Here is a 26081-nt window from a genome sequence, read left to right on the forward strand (position 1 = left end):
GTGGCGGGGACGGACGGAGGAAGGAAAAAAAAAAGGGAGGACAGACTTGTGGAGGAGAGAGACTTTTTCGGAGAGAGAGACTTTTGCGGAGGAGAGAGAGAATCGACCTGGAGGAACCGGTGAAAGGAGTGATTTTATGGAGCTTCGAGAGGGCCGCTGGGGATTATTGGATCACTGAGGAGTGTCTGCAGCCCGCGTCTTCCGGAACCCAGGAGCGGTGAGCTGTATATCGGACAATTATCCCTATCTTTACTTTACTCTATTGTGGCCACCTATTTGGAGAGTCCAGTTGGAGGACAGATATCTTTTCAGTGGATTACAAATGCTCCATTTGGAGATAGAGCGCTCCAACGATAGAAACAAAGGGCACTAATGCCGTTTTTTTTGTCTTCCTGGTATCACTGGCCATTGAGGTGGGAGGGGAAGAAGGTTTCCTGAGGGACTGGGAGCATAAAGGGAACTTTTATTAAATCCTGCTTGCTTAGAGGCAAAGGTTATAGGATTGTATATAACATATTTGCATAAGATACTTATTACTGTTTATTAATTTTCACTGCATTGTTGTTAAGCTTTTATCCTATTTCTTTGTTTGGGACACCATTCAATTGGGGGTGGCTCCTTTGAATAAAGTTGTTGTTGTTGAAACTTTCCCTGTTGGTGTGTTGGACTGGGGACCTGGTGGAGTGTGCCACTGAGACGGAAGGAGAAGACCCGAGTAATTATAATATATCAGCAGCACCCTAGGGTGTCATTGCTACATAATGTAATATTTAATTGATGTCATCAATTATATAATCCTTGTCTCTAATTGGAATTAGTCATCAGAACATGAAAAGGTAGGAAAGCAAACAAAGCAAAGTATCCAAATCACTAAGCAAGGACAAAACACCAAAAGACTAGGCAATAATCCCAAAGCCCTTCTTTCTCATCACTGGACAATTGCTTGAGTCAGCTGGACAAAGCTGCTTTCAAACAGGGGAGGCACAACAACATTTATTTATGGAGCTAATTTTCATACAAAGAATGTAGTTCAAAGTGCTTTACAAGATGACAAAGAGAAAAGAAAGACAAATAGGATTAGGTAAGAATAAATATATAAATTAACAAAGAAACAAAGATAAAAAAAAACACATATTATCTTATAAATCATTGATATATAATTAGTAGAACAGTCATCAGTCAGTCATTGTCTAACCCACTTAGCTCTGAACTGGGATTTTGTGGGGGGCACTGGCGCCTATCCCAGCTAGCATAGGGCACAAGGCAGGAGCAAACCTTGGACAGGATGCCAGTACATTGCAGGGTGAACACACACTCACACACACACACACACACACACACACACACACACACACACAACACTAAGGCCAATTTAGCATTGACAATTCATGTAACCCAAATGTCTTTGGACTGTGTGAGAAAACCCACGTGGACACGGGGAGAACATACAAACTCCATGCAGGGTGGACCCAGGACATGAACCCTGGTCTCCTTACTGTGAAGCAGCAACACCACCACTGCACACCATGCTGCCCTTACTGGAAGAGTAGCATCCTTATATACAATGTCATATAGTGAGTCTCCATAGAGGAGTCCAGTGAACACAGAAAGAACCAGAGTTACTGGAAGAGTAAGTCTGCTGCAGTGCACACACTGACATATAAATTGTGTAATTTTAGAGATGTTATTCTTGCATTTTCTTCAATTTATTAAGGCTCTTTGTAGTCTGTGTAAAGATTTTTAAATGCAGTAACACGTGCAAAGCATTGTTATTCTTCAATTCAGTTCATATTAAGTGTTGAACAGGACCGGATTAAGGTGGGTGCTATTGATACTGCAGCATTAGGCCCATTCCTGAAATAGGCCCAGATGAAAACAGACGAGAATTTTCCGGAAGCTGAACAGTTTTCCTTTGCTATATTAACCTCAAAATAACTCTTAGAATGAAATTTGGAGTCCGACCTTCGGATACCTAGACACAGCGTTACTAATTATACAGTTACTATTGTTCTTTGCGCTGTGACGTAACTATAACGTTGTTGTGTTTATTGTTAACCGAAGATTTCAAGTTAATGCTATCAATTTTACGTTAAACAGTTTATTTAGTAATTTAGCTGCATTTTTTGCAATATCTTTGGGATTCTTGCCACTTTTTTATTGGTCGGTAAGTGCCACGTAGTAAATTTTTCACCTTGAAAGTTAGTTGTACAGTAAAAATTGATGGCTATTTAAATGGTTATCTGAAAAGGTAAAACTAAAAGCCGGCCCGAGGGCCCGGCATGGATGTTTAGAGTTTTTAAAATCCTCGACAGGATTCTGGTCTACTATGAAATTTAAATCGTGGACAAATTTTTACCCTCAAGAGCCTGAACTGAGTCACTTTGACCCAATGTCTCTGCAAATTCAGTTTTTCTTACTCTGTTTCGTAAGAGAATTGCGAAATTTACTGTATTTCATTGTTACGTTTTCTGCATTAATTTTCTTTTCAGACAATTGCTATTGAATGTTGATGTTACAAAGTTTGATGTTAATCTTGAGTTGTTACAATACTACGTTATTATTATTCATTGTTCAATAAAGGCTGGCTGGTTGCGTCGCAAGCAATTAAAGATCCTTGGTCAGTCTGAGTGCGCATGTACGGTGAGTGTTGAATGCACGTGCACCAATGGCGAGAAAAAATAGGCCTTTTTTGCACTGCAGCATCAGGCCCAATTTCATCTTAATCCGGCCCTGGTGTTGAATGACCCTTATAGCTGTATTGCAAAGAATGACATTAGAAACTGTCAAATTATGAATCCACTAGGAGTCAGAACATAGTAGGCAGCATCTGGTGTAAGGCAAGAAATGACTCTGAGCAGGACCCTAACCCTAAGGCCCCAGACTAACTTTGAATTGCTAACCTTGTTTCAGTGCTGCCATGGGAAGAACTCCATTTCCCAGCAGCTCAGAGGGGATTACCCGCATAGGTTGACTGAAACAGAAGTAGGGGCTGCTGAGGAGGAAAGAGGCCAGAGGGAAAGTTGAAAAGGGAAGCCTGGTGTAGCAACTGGAGATCGGTGTTTTTGTGTATCCTGTCCAACGTGTTGGCTATTTAGTCAATTGTGCCCTGGATCGTTTTCCGTTAGGATGAATGGGCTGTCTTGTGCCTGCCTGTCGTGTGTATGGTGGTGGATTAATTGTTGTGCATCATCAAAAGGAGCACTCCTGGAAGTCTTACCCCTCACTGCTCAGGACTACCATTAGGACTGTTTCACTCATTTACTGTGGAAGCTGTTCTCAGGATTTTCATCTTCACACCAAACCATTTCACCTTCTTTTGCTGTACTGGACTGTATTAGGACATTGTCGTGAGTTTTATTCTTTTGGTTCATTGTTATTTTACAACTGTATTGCCGTAGGGGAAAAGGGAGGTTTGTCTGATTGTTGTTGTTGTGTATTGGGTTTTCATCTATACTAATAAAAGGCAAAGCCCTCACTGACTGACTCACTCACTGACTCATCACTAATTCTCCAACTTCCCGTGTAGGTAGAAGGCTGAAATTTGGCAGGCTCATTCCTTACAGCTTACTTACAAAAGTTAGGCAGGTTTCATTTCGAAATTATACGCATAATGGTCATAACTGGAACCTACTTTCGTATACTGTATACGGCCATAGCGGGCAGCTTGGTCGCCGTGTGAGGCGGAGTTGCGTCTTGCGTCCACGTCATCACGTCTCCCACGTAATTGAGTGCCTACCCATATAAGGTAAATATTCATGGATGAAGGACTGTGCTTAGCATATTCATAAGTATAGCTACTGCGGAAATCAGCACGCCTCCCACGTAATTGAGCTAAATATTCGCGACCACACACTCGGTATACGAACAAGCCAGTTTTCCTTTCGGTTTGTACATGTTCAGTCTCTCCCTGTGCATTTCCTGTGCAGCGAGCAAGAGAGACCGCAAGACAGCATGACACACACACACACTCAGCGCACACACACACAGTCAGCGCGAGAGAGAGCTAGACGCATTAAGGTAGGAAGGCGGTTAAAGAATGGACTGGTCTTGATTTTGTTTTCACTTCTGTTTCCAGCGATCTGTTCGTAGTGTGCATTGTTGCAATGTTATTTTTCTTGGTGGTTTATTAAATTACGGAATTTTTCAAATGTTCATTTTTTCCCTGTGCTTAAAACTCACTAAAAAAAGTGCTTTTAGCCAGCGGTTGGTAGCACTATAGCGCGAACTATTGCAGTGTTAGTTTTCTTTGTTGTTCAAGGTTTTCTCAGTGTTATTCAATGTTTTTACATTTAGTTTACTATTACGCTGTGCATTCTATGGTATAATTATATTATATTTGTGCTTAAAAACTAAAAAAATATATATTTACATACAACTCGTATGGTCTGGAACGGATTAATTGTATTTACATACAATCCTATGGGGGGAAATTGCTTCGGTTCACGACCAAATCGGTTTACCTCCAAATACAAACCTGATTGAAAGAAATAATGATAATCAAATCCTTGATGACAGCAACACTCATAACAGTGACAAAACAATTACATTGATAATCATGTTACATTATTTTTTAAATGTTTCCTTTTCTTTTTCATAACTTCTTTAACACACTACTTCTCCGCTGTGAAGCGCGGGTATTTTGCTAGTTTAATATATTATTTATTCATTTGTTGGTTTTTTGTTTATACTTGTGAGTGTGTGCAGTTCGGGCCAAGGCTGGGTGCGTCTGTGGAAACTCCACCAAAAATAAATAAATAAATCACAGTCTCATCGAAAGTGTGAATCTTAGTGGCACCGGAGCGCTACAACCTAATTTACAGTATGCCAGAGGGAGTAAACAGGAGTAGCAGAGAAAACCCACAGGAACTCATAGGGTGATGATTTACTTCATCGAATGTTCTTCTCTGTATAATCTTTTAATGTGACTGCATTCAAGGTCTGGCTTTCTTGAAAAAGTAGGATGTCAAGGCATTTACTGCGTATTCACCCAAAGTGAGGAATGCCCTGCCTAATTCTATCAAGCTTTTCTTATTTATTTTTTTATTGATTAATACTCCATATGTTTAAGTCAAACTTAACAAAGCAAACAAGCAAAGCAAAATTCAACCCCCACCCCAACAAATTCTCTTAAGTTTTTCAAACATTGCTCCTTTCACGTTTAACATGTTTACTGTATGGTGTGTTCAAACAGGTACAGCATGGTGGGACACTGCTCAACATGAAAACGCATCGTTATATAAATTATGAATGTACTGAAGTCACTTACTTGACATGATCTGAGACATCTGGTGTAGCGCCAACTCGGACTTCAGCCCCCATCAGTCTCATGTCACAGCAGTCCTGTCTGTTGTAGACAACTACTGTGGAGATGGCATAGACAGCCTTCAGATTGACTCTCCACCAAGAGGGATAGGTGATTTCAGTGTGGCTGCAGCTTCTTTTAAAATAGTTAGGATTTCTTTTTCCATCTATGGCCAGGTCTGGAGCTCCTCCATGTGCATATTGAGAAGACTGCTCTGCTAGACCTTCTGTAGCAATATTGATTGCTGCAAACAAATAAAAATAAAAATTTGTTAAACTTTTTTAGGATGACAGAACAGAAGCAAATTGGAGAAAGTTGATGTTATAAAAATATGGAAACTATTTCATATCTGAAGTTCTAAATTGTTTACTGTTACAGTACATCTCTAACATGATATGACAGAATGACAATTAAAAGGATTTCTGCCTTTGGTCTATTGAGACATTATTCAGTTTGCCCAAAAGTACGAATAAGCCATTATACTATTATACACAGCCTCATCATAATTGTGGTGCCAGCACGGTGTTTGATGGACATTTTCACACTGATTCATCATTTAGATTAAACAAAAAAGAAATATTCCAGTAAGTGTAATAATTACATTTTGTTTAAACATTCAAAAGTGGATAGACACAAGCTTATCAATACATCTCCTCATCCCTTCTCATTGTTATACTGTCTGTCCTGGAGCTGATGGATTTCTAAACCACAAGTAGAGTGCTACGTTTCAAACTAGTTAAATGTGTACATATTGGCACTTTGCCTTGCTGTAAGGAGAAATGCCAAAGTGCTAAAGGTTCAAGGGATGGACAAGAGTTAAACAGGAGGAGCAGAAATGTTAATTAATCAGTGAGTCAACCAATGTAGAAACCAGTAAATCGTTTAGGATACTTGCCATCAGATTAAACTGCTTGTCTGTGATTTGATACATTCCACCATCATTTAATCACAGGAGAAATCTTTACTGATGCTTTAATGGAAATATTTTCTAGCATATAGATGGATAATATTTGTTTTATATTTTAAATGTCTAACAGTTGTGATGTTCAGCTGGGGGCCTTGACCAGCCGGGATGCCTCTACGCTGGAAGAACTGGGGGAGGGAGTGTGTCCAGAGCATTACCTGCCCCGGAGTGCTAGGTGCCAGCCCCCCTGGGTTGCAGCAGTACCTCAGTGCTGCATGGGAGCTGGAGTTTGGTGCAGCCCTGTTGAGTTCCATGGGTGCTGTCAGGTGGTGATGAAGCTGCTGCTGAGCCTTTATGGGCAGCACTTCCACCACACCCAGAAGTGCTGCCGGAAGTGGGTCAACAAGCACTTGGAGCACTACCGGGTGCCTTATAAAAAGAGCCAGCAGCCACTACCATGGGAGCCAAAGTCTGGAGGTGTAGGACAAAACTTGCCAGGAGGAGTGGAGGCGGACAGTGAGGGAGAGAAGGAAAGAAGAAACAGACTGTGTATTTGTGCTTTGGTGCTGCTTAATTGTACTTTGGTGCTGTGGGAACCAAGGGAAAAGTGCTTCCCATGGGAAAATGAAATGTGTGTGTTGGACTGAAACTTGTGTCTGCCTGTCTGTGTCGGGTTGGGGCGGCAGGTGTACCCCCTGGTGGACCACACAGTATACAATTTTAAACAGACAGTGAAGCTAATGGTTAATAAAATCAAATTTTAAAATGCAGGAAAGTGGAAAACTCAATCTTATAAGAGTGTTAAGTGATTGTGATCCATCTGTGGTTGGAAGGGTGAGAGATGACCAGAGTAGGCCAGGTGTGCAGGTACAATTTATATTCTGTGAGCCATTCCCTTAGGATGAAAGCCTGCACTGGAAGGCAGTTTACGACTTAATTACCTGTATATTTCTTCGCTTTTTTTATTTTGTGTTTGTCTAAGACTATATTTGTGTATCTCTCTCGAAACTGGTGACCGGCACAAAGATGGACTGAGGGGGTTGGTCATGCCCGAACTAAGACTTTAGGAACTGCACCCCACTCTGAACCGAGATGTGCATCAAGAAGCATCTGAATTCTTTTAAATTAAGGCTGGTACAGGGGCTCTCTCTGCCATTTCCATCCTAAGTAAGGTCATTTCTGCTGCCATATGCCGATGGCATACTGGCTCATAGGTCAGATTAGAAAATAATCAAATATTAAGACAGAGAGTCACCTATTATAGGTTGTAATATTTTAATTAACACATTTTTATTTGTTATATTTTGGACATATAATCTATTAAGCTTGATTAATAAATTTCCATCTGTTTTTCTCCTGCTTGTTCTGATTCTCTGTCATGTTGCTTAAGGTAGATATAAAAGGTAGTGTAATATAAGAGATGCCCCTTCAGTCTCAGCCTTTAAATCTCGGCTGAAGACTCACTACTTCAGTTTAGCATATCCTGACTAGAGCTGCTGATTAACTGTACGGACGGCAACTCTGTTGTTAATCATTAGCACTAAAACATAAGTAACATGATAGTTATATTTGAATACTAACCCTCACCTATTCTGTTTCTTTTCTCGGTACCCAAATGTTGCAATTGGTGCCACGGCCCACTTGCCAAGTTGTTTGCCTGCCTATGGTAAAGTCATCCCTGATGGAGGATCACAGGAATCATGGGAAAGAGGGGTCCTTTCATCTGAGCAACGTTTCAGCCGTGGCCTGGCCAAATGGGGAGGCAGCTAGATGGATGAGGTCTCCAGGACTCTAAAAATATCCAAACCTAATTATGTCATATTATCTACTGTTAAACCGTACTTCTAAAATTTTTATTATTATGCTGTATTAAGGAATTGTTCTGTTCTGTGTATTGTATTGTATTGACCCCCTACTTTTGACACCCACTGCACGCCCAACCTACCTGGAAAGGGGTCTCTTTGAACTGCCTTTCCGAGGTTTCTTCCATTTTTCCCTAAAAGGTTTTTGGGAGTTTTTCCTTGTCTTCTCAGAGAGTCAAGGCTGGGGAGCTGTCAAAAGGCAGGGCCTGTTAAAGCCCATTGCGGCACTTCCTGTGTGATTTTGGGCTATACAAAAATAAACTGTATTGTATTGTATTGTATACGAAAGCTATATAGGAATTTTGTGGCATTTTGTTCAGGTCTATGTAATAAAGAGAATAAAAAATAAAACAGGGTCACCTTAGTAGCCTACCTGTCTGTCTGTCTATATATATATATATATATATATATATATAGTCATTTTATATACAGTTTTTGTTTGTCCTATGGAGCACCTTGTGACAGTGTAGGCAAAGAAGGATGGCTTGTTTGTTCTGATGGAATTACCCCCCACCAAAAACATTCAACGCTTTAAAAAAATGAACATAGAAAATACATCTTTTTTTACTAGTACCTTTAAAATATTTAATCATTTTCACTTTTTTGTAATTATTTAGCAGAAGCAATTAGAGTAAACACTATATTACCATTTAAAGCAGGTTTGCAGGGTGGGACGACTTCTTCACCATAGACCTCCACTTCACAGAGTGTCAGATGATCAGGTTTGAGCAGGTACAATGCTGACAAACTGGCCTCTCTTTCCATTACAGCAGATGGTGTGAACAGACCCAGGAGAAGTTGTCTCAATTATGCCACATCTGGAAGAGGAAAACATCTCATAGGTTAAAAAAAAAGAAGGTCAATCAATTAGCTCCAAGATCCACCTCTCTCCCTTAGTCATTGGTCAGGAATCCTAATTTTAATTCATATATACAGAAATCCACTCAGGAATTAGCCAAGTATATCCAACCCAATCCAATTCAATTCAAATATGGGAATGACGTATTTTCTTTTGATACTCAATATGGAGTTTCCTGAATGTATTAATATTTCAGCAAATAAATGTACACATTTTGCATGTTTTGACCATACAAATGAAAAACAGACATTTGATTAGATACATTTTACCCAATCCCAAGAGGAAATTTACAATGTGAATTTTGTATGTGGATTATGCAACACAAGAAGAGAATTTTTTTTTTTCACATTGATTGTTGTTAGTCTAAACTGTTCACAATTATTGACTCTTATGTCGTAAATGGTTTTATCTCTGTTCTGAATGAAAACAAAAGATTAACATTTTTTCTTGGCCATCAATATAAGCACATGGGGTAAGTAACATTTAAGCAAAATATCGTTTTTGGTTGGAGTATTCTTTTAACATCTTAAATGTTTTGTATTTTTCATTTTAGAGATTAACATGATTAAGACTGAATTAAATGTAACAGAACAGAGTTATAAAATGTACTTAAAGGGCAACAAAAAGTTTCTAATTTCACAAAACAAGAGGTATATGGGTTGAAAGGCAGAAAACAGCAGTCCTGTAAAAATGAGTTGAAGTCCCTGTCAGCTCTACCTGTTGTCATTAAGTTCTGCTGAGGAAGGGTTAGGTTTAGGTTTATGATCTACTCAGTCACTGCCTTTCAAAAGTGTGAGGAATACAAATACTCATTTCCAGTCATGCAAGAAGTCCGAGACTTAGTGCCCTAGATGAAGCTATAAATGCCCCCCAAATCGTATGACCCTTTCTGTGGCACAGGAGTTTTATTTTGCTCTGCTGGTCATCTTCACAATAGAGGATGTTTATTAACAAAATTGCAAAAGGAGTTGCCAAAGGCTACCTAGAGCTGACAATGTTCTAAAAAGCACAATCTGTAAGGAATCCAAAGTCCAGAGCAAAAAAGGTCGAAAGCCAATAATCAAAATAAGAAAAAAAGCACAATACTCAACAATTCCATACCATAACAGAGCACACTGAACATCATCCATGAAGGGATTTCATTTTCCTGGTTGCTTTTATCAGGAAAGAAGAAGAAACTAAATAATAACGTCACAGAATAAAAATAGCAGAAAATCCATAAATAGGCGAATAATAAAGGAACAGAACAATACTATAAGAAACAACAGAAAATAATAAGCAATAATGAAAAAAAGAAGATAAAAAGAACTCTTTAAACATGAGCCAGGGAAGGTACCCTGGCACTCTGTGGTGGTGTTTGTTAGCTGCTGTGTTCTTCTTCAGTCCCTCTTTGAAAGTTTTTCTCTGCTTACCATGTCATGTAGAGCTGTGTTTCTCAACCACTGATCTGTGACCCACTCTTGGGTCACTGGCTGATGCTGGTGGGTCGTGAGTTGCTAGAGTTTATAATGGTTGTGGGATATGCTGGATTGTGAAGTGAGTATTGGTGGGTCGCAAATGGGATGCAAAGTGTGCTATTCTAACAATCATGCTCAAAAATCAAAAAAAAAGACCACCAAGGGGGCCCCATGAACACTTACATGGGACAAAGTAGGCCGTGACACCACAGACATTAAAAATCACTGATTTAGAGACTTCTTGTTTAGAAATTTTGGGTACTTTTGAATTTTTTCTTGCCTTTTTGAATGTTTTTTGTTGGATTACCATTCTGGTTTTGGGTAACTGCATCCAATTATTTTCTTGATTGTCTTCAGTTATTCTTATTTTTGATTATTTCATTCATCATTTCTTTTCCTTCTTCTGGTAGATCAGTTTGTCAAGTTTGGTGAGACTCTTTCCTCTGTTCCAACTAATTGAGTTTTTTGACTAATGACTTAGTTATTCTTTTGAGTTTTTGATTCAGCTATTTTTCCGATGTACATTTATCTGCAGAGTAATCTTTAGATTTGTAATTTTGGAAGAGAATTTTCTATGGTTTCAATTTTGGCTAATCATTATACATTATACTTACTTGACGTGCTTTGAGATATCGGGTGAGTCTCCGACACGAACTTCAGCCCCCTTCAACCTCGAGTCACAGCAGTCCTGTCTATTGTAGACCACCACCACAGAGATGGCGTAGGTGGCCTTCAGATTCACTTTCCACCAGGATGGAGAGTCACTTTGAGTATGGGTGCAGGTTCCTTTAAAATAAATGCCGTTTGTTTTCCCATCTATTGCCAGGTTTGCAGCTCCATTGTGTAAACTACTAGTAGACTGCTCTGCAATGCCTTGTCTAGCAATATTGGTGCCTGCCAAAGATTAAAAAGATTCAAAAATATATAAATTTGTGCATTCAGATTCATCCAGTCTTCACAACCAGATAAAGCTCCAAAATTACATCACTAGGTAAAGGCATAATCTATTGTTATAATATGTAAACATAAAAAAATGGTTGTGCATTCTCTTGCTAAAGTACTGGAAAGTTATAAATTGCTTCTGGGTTTAAAGACTCAGAGATTTTTTTATATAATGAACAGCAACACCATTTTGTTTAAGTCAAATGTATTCACCGTTGCAATGCTAATCCTTAACAGAATTCCCAGAAAAGGAGTTCATCATTTGTGATGTCAATGAGGTGACAGTATAAAGCTGGTCCCAAATACAACCTGGATGTCAGAGTCAAGTGTCAAGTTGACTCACTGTGCAATGAAACTTTATTTTGAGTTTTCTGGTTAACAAATCTTTGCCTTGGCTGGGGATTTTTGATTGTGTATTGGTTCTGGTGAAAGAGGACCTTTTGATTCCCATTTTCACCAATGCCCATTCTTTGACTTATACATCTCCTGATCATCGTAATTTTTCATTTATTTTCTTTTGCAAGTTACTACATCTGTACATTTAGCCAAATTTTAAATTTTATGTATGTATATATATATATTGTAAATGCCACATGGGTTGAATGGGCGTCCCGGCCAGAAGAGGGGATGGTTCCTCACCTGGACAGGAGGCTCCTAAAAAGCAGACAGGCATCCCGGATGGAGAGGAGAAGGGGATCACACTCAGAAGAGAGAGCCAGAAAGGATGGATGGACAGCCCACCAGAAAGAAATAATGTGACTGGAGTTTTTTAAATCCCCCAGCACACTACATGGCAGTGGCCCTGGATATCGCTGCCTAGTGGGAAGCCAGCAGAGCATGCCGGGAAATGTAGTCTGGCACAGCCCTGCTGCGGTCACTGGGTACCGCAAGAGCTCCCTGCTGTAATGGACCTTCATATAACCCAGAAGTGCTTCCATCGGGCAGTGGACCCCTACACAGGAAGTACTCCCAAGGTCCTTAATAACTCCCTTGTTCAGGTAAGTCAGAACTGGGAGGAAGAAAGGCAAAACTCAACTGGAGGAGGGCAGTGCAGTGGTAAGAATTGGAAGCAGAGAGAATTATGTCTATTGAAGAGAGAAATCTGTGTTTTTGTGATAGTTTGTCGTACTGTGGAAGGAATACGGGTGAATAAACCATCCTTTATTTGTACCTGGGACTCTTGGTGTGTTTGTGTTAGGGGTTTGGGCCACTGACTCCCTGGAATCCTTCACTATATGTATATATGTATGTGAGTATGTATTGGTGTATTTATGGAAGCTGTACTATAAATTAAATTGACTTGATGAATCTTCTATGTATCTCTAGTTGCTCTCATGTGCTACTTACGTTGTGCCTTGTACCTCACTTGGATTCAGACGCTACACCATCTGCCTCACTTTCCTCAACTCGATGAGCAAATTAAAGCCACGATCCTTAAGGAGACTCACAAGTGGTCACCCACACAGGCCGGTGAATTTTAGAAGAGGGGAAGTAACTTTTGCTTGCAGGTAAGAGCTCTCTATCTGTGCTCACTTCTTCCATGCCCTACCTGAAGTACTATAATGGCAGAGTACTCCGTTCAGTGGTTCTGCTCTATGGTATTTCTTTTTCTCCAGCTCCTACCACCTCTTTATAATCTGCATGTCATTAAATACCAACAGCACATTGTACATATGAAATACAGTGCCATCCTAGACCAGCACTCAGGATATTAATAACAAATACTATTTAAAGTAGGGAAAGCCACGGTGCTCTAGTTGACAGCTTCATGAACTTCACACTGTAGCTCATTTAATGCTAACTTCAATATAGAGGAGTTTTGTTCCCAAAGAATTCATTATACCAGCTGTTATTGAATTGGGTTTCTTTCTCAACTACCTTTATGTTTTCTAATTTGTGTTAGTGGAAGCTAGTGTTCAGATGTATCATTAATGTTTTTTGATCACGATTTTGGTTTTGTGTTTTTGTAGCTTTGATGAATATTTCTCTGGCTATTGCTGATATTCTGACCATTATTTGACTCAGCTTACTCCTTTGTCTTACTCCTTCTTTTATGTCTGTCAGCCTCTATGCATTTAAAAAACATAGCTTATTATTCAAGTAAAGACTTGCTAATTGAACATTACAAGAAGGATCTTTCTGCTTTGGAGTAACTAAAGAAAAACAAGAGACAATAAGCACTTAAGTTTTAATTGGGCAATAAGGGTTAAAGGAAGACTTTCATGTTGTTAGATAAGATTAATAGAAAAACTTATTGGAAGTTAATGTCATTTCAAAGTGGTTTACTAACATGTGAAGTATAGTTTAGAAGGAAATGTGAGCTTTCGGTTAATGATGATTATGGAAACATGACAAGATGTGCAGTGCCGATCAGCAAAATAAGGTGCTGCTGTGGGATTGAAAACCTTTGGGGGAAAAGGCACAGTCCTAACATTATAAAACAGCTGACATTGCCCTTTGGATCTTGAAGCTCACTTTTTGACAATCTGGAAACATCCACTGCTACCCTTGCCTAGAAAAATGCCTCTGGCTTGTGTGAAAACTGACATATGATAATCAAACATTATAACAAAATAATGCAATTCCATGAGCTTCCTTCAAGTGTTTACATATGGGAGTGAAAGCTGCAATAAAAAAAAATAAGTCAAATGTAACCTTTCTTCAATGTCATTCTCGTTTGTTAAGTTTGAGTCAGGATTTGTTCCCTAACCTATGCATGTTTCCTCAGTTGATTTTGAATGATTATTTGTAATGCTTTTGTTATTATAACATAAAGAGCAACATTTATTTCTAAAGCACACTTTCACACAGAAGTTGTAGCTCAAAGTGCTTTACAAGTTAAAATAAAAGAAAAAAAATAAAAATGAGATTAAAAATGCATAAATAGCATGCAAAAATAAATGCACACACAAACATGACATGTTTACAATTAATAGAAAAGAATATATAGAAATGGTTTAAAGTCTCTAAAGATGAGTCTGATGATAAGGTCAGATGGCCAGGGAGAACAGAAAAAAAAAAAAAAAATCTGCAGGGGTTCCAAGGCCTAAAGACCACCCAACTCATACTGGTCATTCTGCTTAACGTAATGTTTTTTATTTATTTATTTTTTTATTTATTATGCTTTGTTTTAGGGGATTCAATACAATGGGTCTTCTTTGAAGTTGGCTACACAGGCCTTTGATCAGGCAGTGGCAGAACAGAACACCACCACAGAAGAACCAGAAAAGAAAACATTGTTTTATGTATGTGTTATTGTTAATGTTTCATTTAAATATTATTTAGTAGTTATATGCATTATATATATGTATCTCCTAACTATGTATCTTGTGTTTTGTGGGTAGAATCACCAGAAGGTGACATCAATGTGACATCATTGCAACCCTCACCCTCTGTATTCAGGCAGAAGAGTAAGTCATTCAGAGACTCATTGAGTGTTGTGGATATTTGTAAGCACTGCTCTTGGTTGATCTCGTTTATTGTGGATGTTTGCACTGGCTTTGCTGCTCCCTTGATTTTGGATTGGACTTACCATATCGGGGCTTGATTTTACCGTATCATTTCCGGTATTTTATAATGTCAGCCATATAAATCAAATGCGTAAATCTCACACTATTGGTCCAAGAGATGATGATATGCTAACATCCACCTGAGAGAGTAACCACGGAGCACACAGCCTTTTTTTTTTCTATGTTTTGTGCCTACGTGACCACACGGTAATACCCAAACTGTTCCGAAGCGATATTTGCACTGTTTTGTGCTTTTTGTATCTCATGTCCTTATACACTTTTATCGTAAGAGCATCCCTTATCTATGATTGAGTGTTTGATCAGAAGAAAATATGAAGCTGGTTTTAAATTAAAAGCCATTTAAGTGGCAAAAGAAATTGGTAACTGCGCTGCTGCAACAAAATCTGATGCGCCTGAGAAACTGGCGCGAGACTGGTGGAAGCAAGAAAATGTAAAAAAATAAAATTTAAGTGTCGTATTTTTGAACGGGCATACAATTCGGAGTCTGATTTTATGATTGATTTTTCGGGTTTCAAGACTCGACTTATACGTGAGTATATACGGTATTAACTTTGGGTTCCCATTTTAGGCAAACCTTTCTTTCCTTTTTTCATTCTTTTTATTTTTAAATTAGTAAATTTCTTTTGCCTTTTAATCCAGTGGTTTACAGTCTTCCTTTCCCTTGAATGCCATTTTGTGCATTTTTAAAGTATTTCTTGAAGTTTTACAGCCTGAAGCCAATGTTTGGCCTGTCAGGAGCTTTGAAACGTGTCTTTTAAGTTAGGAGACAGGCCTATTTTGAGGCCTGTTCATCTTCTTCCATCTTTGCATTACATAACTATAACACTTGTAATAGTAATGAGTACACTGAAGGATAATGTGTTCAGAGTTTTATTTATTGTATTTCTGTTATGACTTCAGTTTCATTTTCTGTGGTTTTCCTGAAGCCGGGTGTCGTTTTGGGTGTTTTAACATCCAAGGAATCCAATTCTGCAATCAGAATTTATTTAGAGCTTCGGTTTAGAAACTGAAATAGCTTTTACCATCTTTCCCAACACCATTCTTTCCCAATGGGCACCGCTATCTTGTGAATTTTGCGTCATCTGTTTCTGTGGGGATTTCCCCATGATGCATTGAGGCCGCACTGCTTGTGACATTATCAGTTCGCCAGTTTAAAATTTGCCCCAAAATAATCACAGGTGTCAAAACCTGGTGAATTACATACTGTGAAATTTTGATTACTGGTTACTTTAATCTACAGTACACTCTGCCTTTTGCCTCTGATTTTTGGTTTACAATTTGGCTCTGACATTACTCTCTTTTTTTGACTTTTGGGTTTGATCCTTGCTCTTTGACTCTGTTTTTTCTCCAATATCTAATTTTTTGACTGAGTACCCTTTCTTGAAGTTTGTGTATAGCCTTGCATTACCATGAGTAACCCTGAGAAAGGACTGGAGTTTTTAAATTAAAATAGATGTCACAGTGCATAATAGGAAATCCCTATGAAATGGACATTGCAAAAGCCACAAGATAGCAACACACTGTAATCAGAATATAAGTTTAATATGTCACTGCTTTTCTCTCTTCTCACATGTACAGCTAACACAAAGCCAGATTTAGTACACAGGGGCTCATCATTTAGGACTACTAGGCAAGCATTAGAAGACAAGAAAGGGACAACTGAGAAATGGGCATTGTACTACTTCTGTGTGTCAAAGTCATCATGACATTGGATCTTTTCCTTGTTTGGAATGGCATGATTCACCTAAGTGGGGGCCTGCACATGGAGAAAGCCTTGGAACATTGCCCAGTACACCTTTAAAGCTGACGGACGGATGGGAGATAACATCATCCAATCCGGAAAATCCTTCCAACGCAGCGACGAAAATGGCAGACTCTACACAAGGTCTTGCAATTGCCTTCCTTCATCTGTATGCAGTGTAAACCATTATTAAAGAAAGCTAAGTTATTTCTTCTATGTGATTTCTTATCACTTATCACTATCACTATCGCCTTTTTATATTATATCTATATAGATTCGGGTTATGTAAGGTCAAGTCAAGTTAATTTGGTACAGTGCATTGCCGCACCCAATACATGACTAAACAACTCGGCATCCCGCTTTGCAACCCCCAGGCAAACACACGGTCCAGTCCCACCCTCCGGAAATAGCCCTCTATCTGCCAAAGCCAGGTGTTGCGTTGGCGACCCCTTTGCCAGGTCCAGCCACTCAGGTCCCCAACAATGAGGGTCCTTTAAGCCTGATCACCCTCGGGGAAACACACCACATGGCCGTAGTGCCATAACTGATGCTCCCTCACAATGCAGGTAATGTGCCTCATTCGGGACTCCATGAGCAACCGCTCATTCGACACAAAGTCAAACCAATGGTACCCAAGGATTTTCCAGAGAGACACAGTACCAAAGCAGTGCAGTCTTCATCTCAGGTCACTGAATAGTGTCCATGTCTCACAACCATAAAGCAAGACAGGAAGCACCAGGACTCTAAAAACTTGGACCTTCGTCCTTTTGCATAGATATCGGGAGCACCACACACCCTTTTCCAGTGACCTCATGACCCCCCATGCTCTCCCAATCCGTCTACTGACTTCATAGGAAGAGTCACCAGAGACATGAATGTCACTGCCAAGGTAAGTAAACCTCTCAACAAGGTGGACACTCTAACTGTAGACAGACACACTGCTGATGGCCGTGCCCAAGAGGTCATTAAAGGCCTGGATCTTGTTTTTATCAGGACACTCGCAAGCCCAGACACTCAGACTCCTTGCTCAGCCTCCATTGACTCCTAGAAGATCACAGCATCGTCAGCAAAGTCAAGATCCGTGAATCTTTCTTCACCAACGGATGCCCCACAGCCGCTGGACCCCATGACCTTGCCCAACACCCAGTCTATACAAGCACTGAACAGAGTAGGAGCAAAAACACACCCCTGACGAAGCCCAGATTCAACTGGGAAAAACGCAGAGGTTCTGCCTCCACTCTCCACAACATTCACAGTACCAGTGTACAGGCCGGCCATGATATCCAGGAACCCTGAGGGGATCCTGTGAACCCTCAGGATGTCCCACAGGTCAGCTTGGTCATCTGAGTCAAACACTTTATGAAAATCGACAAAGGCTGCAAAGAAACTCTGCCGATATATGCGTTTGTGCTCCAATTACAAAAGAACTTATTCCAACCAGGGAGCTGGTGCCCCCTGCTGGATTCACACACATTGGCAAATACGAAAAGAAAGGCTTTGGAAGGGCTGGTAAAAATTAATCAAATTCTAAAGCAACGCTGTAAATTAAATTCTGATTACAGAATTGGATTGCTTGGGTTGTAACATTTGCAAAATAACAATAGCTTTTGGGAAATCTGGGGAAAATGAAAAAGAAGCTCGAATCAACACTTTTAAGCAAAGCCCAGGAAGTAAAATTCTGGGAAAAGGTGAAAATCATGGACAAAAAGAGTCTGAGGTCAGACATCAAAAGTTCAAACAAACAAGAAATCAAGGACATAATATTGTGCAAAAAAACTGGAAACAAATCCAAATCTAACAGAACAAAGTTTCCATTGAAAAGGTAAGCATGAGGCACATGCACAGTGCTTGTTGGCTTTATTCAAAATCTAGGAAAGCCATATCTGCATACTGCTGTCTTATATACAGTGGTGCCCATAAGTTTACATACCCAGGCAAAATTTGTAAGATGTGTACCATACTTTAAAGCCGGGGTGGGCAAAGTCGTTCCTGGAGGGCCGCAGTGCCTTCAGGTTTTTGTTCCAACCCAATGGCCTAATAAGAAGCACTTACTGCTCAAGTAACACTTCTGCTTCATTTTAGTTGACTCACTCGTTAAGATTTTGAACCCGTATTGCTTATTTTAGTCTTAAACAGCTGTATGCTCAGTTTTTAATTGCTTCTTATTAGCAATAAAATTAGCAAATGTTCTCCATTTAGCTTGTGACCATTGACACCTGTGTGTATTTATCATGCACTGTTTGGTTTAGTTAAATACTTGGAAGAAAAGCGAAAAGAAAAAAAGTGAAGGACTGAGAATTAGTCATCCATTTTAGCCTTCAAATCATTTGGATGATATTCTTAGAAAGGGGACAAAAAAATCGAATGGCCTGACATGGCAGAGTTAAAGCACTAACAAGCCATGACATTTAATTATTAGCAAGAATTGTTTTCTAATTAAGCAACTGGGTTGGATCAAAAACCTGCAACCACTGCGGCCCACCGGGACTGATTTTGCCCACCCTTGCTTTAAAGAAAAGATGACGGATCAGGCAAAAGACATTACTTTTACTTTTAATGAAACCCAAATTAAACTATAAGGCATCGCAGAACAGCACAACAATTAAATAAAACACAGTAATAAGGAAAATAATGAGATGGTCCCTCTCCAAAGGTTTGCATACCCTTAGTTCTTACTATTGTTTATTGCCCCCTTTAGCATCAATGACAGTATGCAGTCTTTTGCGATAGTTGAGGCCCTTGATTTTCTCAGCTGGTAGAGCTGCCCGTTTTTCTTGGCAAAAAGCCTCCAGGTCCCATACATTCTTGGGTTGCCTTACATGAACTGCACGTCTGAGATCTCCCCAAAGTGGCTCAGTGATATTGAGGTCAGGAGACTGTGATGGCCACTCAAGCACCTTCACTTTTTTCTGCTGTAGCCACTGAAGGGTCAACTTGACCTTGTATTTTGGATCATTGATATGTTGGGAGATCAAAGTGCATCCCACGTGCAGATTCGGGACTGATGAATGCACGTTGTCCTCCAATATTTTCCAGTAACATGCTGCATTCATCTTGTCATTGATTTTCACAGTTACCTGTGCCACTGTAACTTACACTTCCCAGAGCATCAGAGCTGCAACTCCATGCTTCACAGTACTGATGGTGTACTTTTCATCATGGGCCTTGTTGCCTTCTCTCCAAACATATTGATTATAGTTGTGACCATAAACATCAATTTTGGTCTCAATGCTCCAAATGATTTTTGTCCAGAAGTTTGGAGGCTGGTCTAGATACTGTTTGGCATATTATAAGTGGGTTTTTTTTGTGACATTGGCACAGAAAAAGGCTTTTTTCTTGCAACTCAATCGTGCAGCCCATTTTTGTTCAAGTACCTCCTTATTGTGCGTCTTGAAACAGCAACGCCATTTGTTTGCAGAGAAGCCCGTATCACTGCTGAAGTGGCTTGTGGGTTTCTCTTGGCAGCTCCACAAATGATCCTGGCAGGTGTGGCTCAAATCTTGGTTGGTCTAACTGACCGTGGCTTGGTAACACATAAACTTCTAACATTCCACTTTTTTATCGGGCATTTTCACATCTCTGGATATCTTTTTATATCCATTTCCTGATTTATACCAATGAACAACCATTTCTCGCAGGTCCTTTGACAGTTCTTTTGCTTTCCCCATGGCTTGGTATCCAGCAAAGTCAGTGCAGCTCTCCATGAATTTAAATTGACAGACACTGATTACAATCAAAGACGTTACAGGCGGGTACACTCGCCCTTAATTACCCTTCATTTGAAACGGTGTCTGTCCACTTGTGTGTATATTATCAGCCCCAGCATTCAAGGGTCAGGCCAATCTGGGTGATTTCAGTTGTCATTGTGATTTAAAAGGGGCACACACAATTATGTAATAAATTTGCTGAGCCCAATCTCTAATTAAAAGGAAAGTTTTCTGCATGATTATTTAGATTTTCCAAATAATGGCCAGTACTTCACAATTTCTGCCTAGATATGTAAACTGGAGATGGGGAACAATCGAACAACTTGTCATGTGACCTCAATAGCGACCACAAACAATATGGCCACAGCCATTTCACATTATTACAAAATGATTCCACCAGAATAATGATAAAAATAATAGCAAATAAACCTGAATTGTCTTATATAAATGATCAAAATAATGACGATAAAGTAAGGAGAATCATAATAGTCCTAATATCTCTTATAATGGAGAGGTATGTACTGATTTTAGTATGGCTGCAGTTGTTAAAAGTCACGTGTACACAGGATATGCGCCCTCTGCTGGATTTGCTGTGAAACATTAAATAAATCTCTGCTGTGTGAGCTTTCTTTCAGATCTAAATGCATACAATTGCCTAGCCATGTTTTGCCCTTTACTTTATTGTGTGTTGATCAGTCCTCACTCTCATGGTATTCACATCAAAGAGAATAACAACAAAAAATAAATAAAATAAAAAAACAACTGAGGAGCACCAAACTTAAAAGAATAAAGTGGAGTCAAATTATCACTCACCATTGGAAGGCCTTTCGCATACATCAGCAAGGCAGATCCCAAAAAGCCAAAGCAGGGCCAGGATCTTCATTCTGTTAATGAAATGTGCTTCAGTTGCAGAATACCAGACTCCTGAAAAGTGTCACAAAATGAAATGGTCAGGAATGAAAACTAACCCAGACTGGGTGACACTAAAAAATGTGTGTGTTGAGAGATTGCTCTTCATTATATTTAAGCTCTTCACACAGCTCAGTTTTCTTTAAACTCTTTGATGATACCCATGAGCATGACTTGGGTTCAAAATTCTGTGGAAACACGAGTCAGATTCAGAGTAACAGGTAATGATCTGCTTTAGAGTGTTAAGCCTGAATGGCTCTCAGGTGAGTATTTGTCTGCCATCTAGTGGATGACATAAAATCGGGCAATAGAAATCATGAATATGTCTGTACATTTTTCCTTTTTAAGGTTAGGGGTTGCCACAGTGGATCATCTGTCGGCATATTGATTTGGCAAAATTTTACACTGGATGCCCTTCCTGACATAACCCTCCCCATTTATTTGGGCTTGGGACTGGCATGAAGAAACACACTGGATTGTGCATCCCCTTTTACTGGGTTATTTTTCCAGTTTAAGGTAATTCATCTATATTCATGAATTGGGCGGAGTCTTCAACAACATCACAATGGTGTATAAAGGAGAAGCTTTAACAGGTAAAGTACAAGGAAATACTTCTCATGCCTACTAGCATGAAACTTTAAAAGTTACTATTTACTTTTACTCACTCAAATACACCATAATCAAATGCCCCCTATTCTATTTACGATTTGGAAGAAATGTAACCCAGTATGCACTAAAGAAAAAAAATGTGCAACTGGGTTGCAATGCTCCATTTTGTTTCCCGGTGTCTTAGCTTTGTCACATTATCTGCCTTTATTCATTTTTTCAGTATTTTTCTTATTTTGTGTGCACATAATGCGGAGTGTTTTATTGATACTGTGAACTCCGTGACCACATGCAGGTGGCCAACTGGTTGGCTCTTTCAGAATATGAAAAACAATGCATTGCTCTCAAAGAAATAAATCTATGGACTTAGTTAACTTTATTATGCTGCTGCCATGGCCTAGGCCATTTCCTGCCTTGTGCCCAGTGCCTGCTGGGGTGGGCTCCAGTGTCCCTGTGACCTTGCTCTGGATAAGCAGATTTAGAAAATGCTTTCATGGAGGACAAGGTTTTCCACCTAATCAAATTAAGTAATTACTTCAAAATGATATTCTACTTTTACTAAATATATACTTATGCTTACTTTGATGAAATTAATGAATCCAGCGTTTCTCAACCTTTACGTATTTGCGACCCGAGTTTTCATAACAGTTCTAATCGCACCCCCCTAATGTTTTTTTTTTTAAAGGAGCCCGCCAATACCAATTTGTTCTTTTTAAATTAATGATACATATTTTATTATACCTACTTAACTTTTATCGACATTTATCTAACTCTATATTTGTTTTTCTAGTATCAGAATGTAGTTTAAGTTAATTTGTTTTGGTTTCAACAGATGTATTTTTTATATTTTTAATTCTTGTTTTCTTTTTATCACATCTTTGCACCCCCCTTTTTGTTACTCCCACAGGTTGAGAACCACTGAATTAATCCGTACATAGATGATTTTAATAATTCCACTCAAAAAAGTAGTCTGTAAGCTAGCCTGGATGTTGATTACACCATTTTTTTAACTCGCCATTTATACTACATTAACACAAGTAATAAGGAATAGACCACATATTTCAACAATACATAGAAATAGAAATTTAGAATGATGCACACATCACGGTAAAACTGTGAGAACATTGAATTTGGATTAATGTGTGTCAATTTCCTTCTTTTATATCTCGTCCTTTCAGATGCAGTCTTCCATACATCTATCAACTGAACTGCGATTCAATGTACTGTACTGCGAGTCTCTCGTCCGTATTTCGTGAACAAACCTGCAATGGTTCTCCATATCAGTAGGGGGCATACTCGTTCATTCAATCAGTCCGCCTACTGAGACGGTCAGAGTCGTTTACTCAGAGTGAAACAGTCAAAGGGAGGTGCTCGGTGTCAGCTACCAAGTCCGTCACTGCCTAGTTATCATCATGACCGTTTTGCTGAAACAGTTTATTGATATGCTATTTCCCGAAGACAGCAGCCATTTAAGTGCAGTTAAAATGATAGCTCCGGACTGTCGCGAAATGCACTAGCTCGCACTGCGCATGCCTCGAAAAGATTTGTCTTTTAATGTCAGTGAACCACTACGTTCATTCAGACACAAAGTATAAAAGGACCCGTTCGTTCGTTCATTGCATATCACTATTGCAGTGGGTACAAAATAGTTTTTTTAAAAGCAGCTGGAAGACTCAGTTATATTGAGAGATATTGAGAAGTGCGGATTCGTAGCTGCTAAAGGGAGATGGAAGGGTTTGTGGATATTGGGGAATGGAATATAGGAAATTTACCGGGAACTGATGTTAAATCAGAGATAAATGTGTGTATAATGAACGTTGGTTCATTGTTTCCGAGGGATGGCGGATTCGGTTAAGAGAAGAAAATGAGTGGAAAATGAATGTTTCTTAACAAGCATGTTTTTTTTTATTATTTGGCGCAATGGAATTGTTTTGAACTTTCAAAAAGACAAAGTTGTTTTGCGGATTGTTATTTAGGTTGTCTAAATAAAAATGACTTTCACATAGAAAATGAATAGCTGTTATTTTACTGGTGCAAACTGTATAGTGGCCTGTGGCTTTTGATGGTTTAATGATTGGCATATTTTTGCAGTGCGCGTTTCAGCTTCCTGTAAAACCTTCATTTCTGTTATGATGTGCTGCAAACAAACAACTATCCATCCCGCTCTATCCTAACTACAGGGTCAAGGGGGACTGCCGGAGCCAATCCCAGGGCACAAGGCAGGGCAGGGCGCACACACGGGACAATTTAGAATTGCCAATGCACCTAACCTGCATGTCTTTGGGAGGAAACGCACGCAGACAACATGCAAACTCCACGCAGGAAGGACCCGGGAAGCGAACCCGGGTCTCCTAACTGCGAGGCAGCAGCGCTACAAATAACTACTTAGTGTATAATATACAGGTTCAAAAAGTTATAGACTGCTGTGCCTTTTTACAGAAGCACTGTGTTTATTTAAAGAGTTTCTGTAAAACACCTAATTTTCCAATGTGGGCAAATAAAGTTCTAACTAATATAAATATTGTCATTGATTATTATTTTTTTTTTTACACGTTTAAGATGTCGGATATTTTCCTGCATATTAGGAAGTTTTTCAAAGCACAAAGACATTCATATGCACACAAAAAAATCCATCCCAGAATTAAATGATGTCTGGTCAAGCAATGGTGTTACAATGAACCACACAACTCGGTAAGAAACCATAAAGGGTCACCAAAGGCAGTAGTTACCAGCAAACATGATTACGTTATATTAAATAAAATAAGGTACAAAGTAAACAACTCCTTAAGGGTTCATTTTTGGAGTAAAACTGTGTTGCAAAACGTTTGAGCAGCCATTGCCTACTGAATGGAAGGAGTTTGTATGGAAATGAATTAACAATTTCGCCCTTTTCCTCTCTGTACATTGAGCCACAGCTCAATGAATGCAGCTTCCCTTCATGAAACACATCAAGCAACTGTGAGGATACTGGACGTGTGAATTTGATTTATTTATTATTTATTTATTTATTGAATAGTTGGTTTTCTAAATAGCCATTCATGGCTGGCTTTTTGGACATCAAATCTGAACTGGCATCGATACTAACTACTGAAAATCCACCTCCAGCAGCAAATGAGTGAAAATATTTTAGTAGAAAAACAGGAAAAAATGATAGAAATTAGGCAACCCATGTGAATGCTCATCTTGAGAAAATGGAGACTAGTTTAAATTAGATATTATCAAACGACCTTAAGTAAACTCGTGGGAAGGTGGAGCCTATCCTGGCAGATCAGGAGCGGGGATCGGGTCAGTTTATAACCGTCCATTAACGTAACGTGCGTATGACCCAAAAGGAAAAACGGAGTGCTTGGCGAAAAGCCGCATAAAGATCATGTCCGCTCCAAGAATATCATGTCGGGGGACCAATGAGGTAAAAGAGCTAAACACCCAATACTGCGTGCTACAGTATCACTAAAAGCCTAGGCTAAATGTCGAAGCTGACATGAAGTGTAAAGAGCGCTATATAAAGGATCAAGGAAGAAGTAACTTTAAACTGAGTAGACACAATTCCCTGCAAATGACAAAACATCATATTAAACCAATCCTTCTCAGAACTGATAGGCGTTGGGCTGAGCCAATCCCGGCAGCTTCGAGCTACCGAAATATGGGAACGAAGGAGCATGCGCGAGCACACACACGAGTTATCAATTGTAATATTCAATCTTTATTTTATATAACTAATCAAAAGAATCCTGAATCAACGAAGCACCGTGCTATATTGAGGATAAATAAGAACTAATAAGATCTACCATACTTTAATGTAAGGTAGGCTAGCCAGCAGGACACCAACTGAGACAGAGCCTGTGTAAAGAAGTATGAAAAGGTTATTTCTGGAAACTTCATGTGGATGGGTCTTCTGGGACCCAAAAATGGTTCCCTTAATGGCATCGCCCTGAAGGACCACTCTGGCACCCATAGTTTAAAGAGTATGAGGCAGTTCTAAACGCAAGAAAAAAAAAGGATCGCGCATCGCTCGTTTAAAATTAATTTAACTCGCACGTTTTTGAAAATTAGAGAGACCAACGTAGTCTCACACAGTAAGGTTCTGCAACTGCCAGCCATACTAACTGCTGCGCCGCTCATTTAAACTGGAAACGCTATAATTAAACCAAAGCATAGAGGTCTGATAAATAACCTGAGGCACTTGTTTAGTTTTGAGGTCCCCGTTTCCATAACACGTAGACTGTACTTACAGGCCGTCGGCTGCAGCTGTTGTTTCTCTG

The 26081-nt window shown here is 39.4% G+C and overlaps 1 protein-coding gene and 2 long non-coding RNA genes across 5 annotated transcripts; 1 reads left to right on the plus strand and 2 right to left on the minus strand.

Annotated features, from left to right (window-relative positions):
* Positions 1–16477, plus strand: LOC120534419. 3 transcript variants are annotated; one of them, XR_005634742.1, is made up of 5 exons: positions 1–217; positions 12653–12834; positions 14461–14571; positions 14671–14736; positions 16435–16477. It is a non-coding gene; the product is annotated as an uncharacterized LOC120534419 (long non-coding RNA). The 3 variants fall into 3 exon arrangements; XR_005634743.1 differs by lacking the exon at positions 12653–12834; XR_005634741.1 differs by lacking the exon at positions 1–217 and having other exon boundaries at positions 11272–12834.
* LOC120534415 (fucolectin-3-like) lies at positions 5237–8883 on the minus strand. The gene is made up of 2 exons (XM_039761989.1): positions 8716–8883; positions 5237–5546 (listed from the first exon to the last, which is right to left on the minus strand). The coding sequence occupies exons 1-2, from the start codon at positions 8831–8833 to the stop codon at positions 5263–5265; spliced, it is 402 nt and encodes a 133-aa protein (XP_039617923.1). The 5' UTR covers positions 8834–8883; the 3' UTR covers positions 5237–5262.
* Positions 11005–26081, minus strand: LOC120534420. The gene is made up of 3 exons (XR_005634744.1): positions 26052–26081; positions 21118–21228; positions 11005–11278 (listed from the first exon to the last, which is right to left on the minus strand). It is a non-coding gene; the product is annotated as an uncharacterized LOC120534420 (long non-coding RNA).

Source organism: Polypterus senegalus, chromosome 8, assembly GCF_016835505.1.
Source record: "Polypterus senegalus isolate Bchr_013 chromosome 8, ASM1683550v1, whole genome shotgun sequence".
NCBI classification, from domain to species: domain Eukaryota; kingdom Metazoa; phylum Chordata; class Cladistia; order Polypteriformes; family Polypteridae; genus Polypterus; species Polypterus senegalus.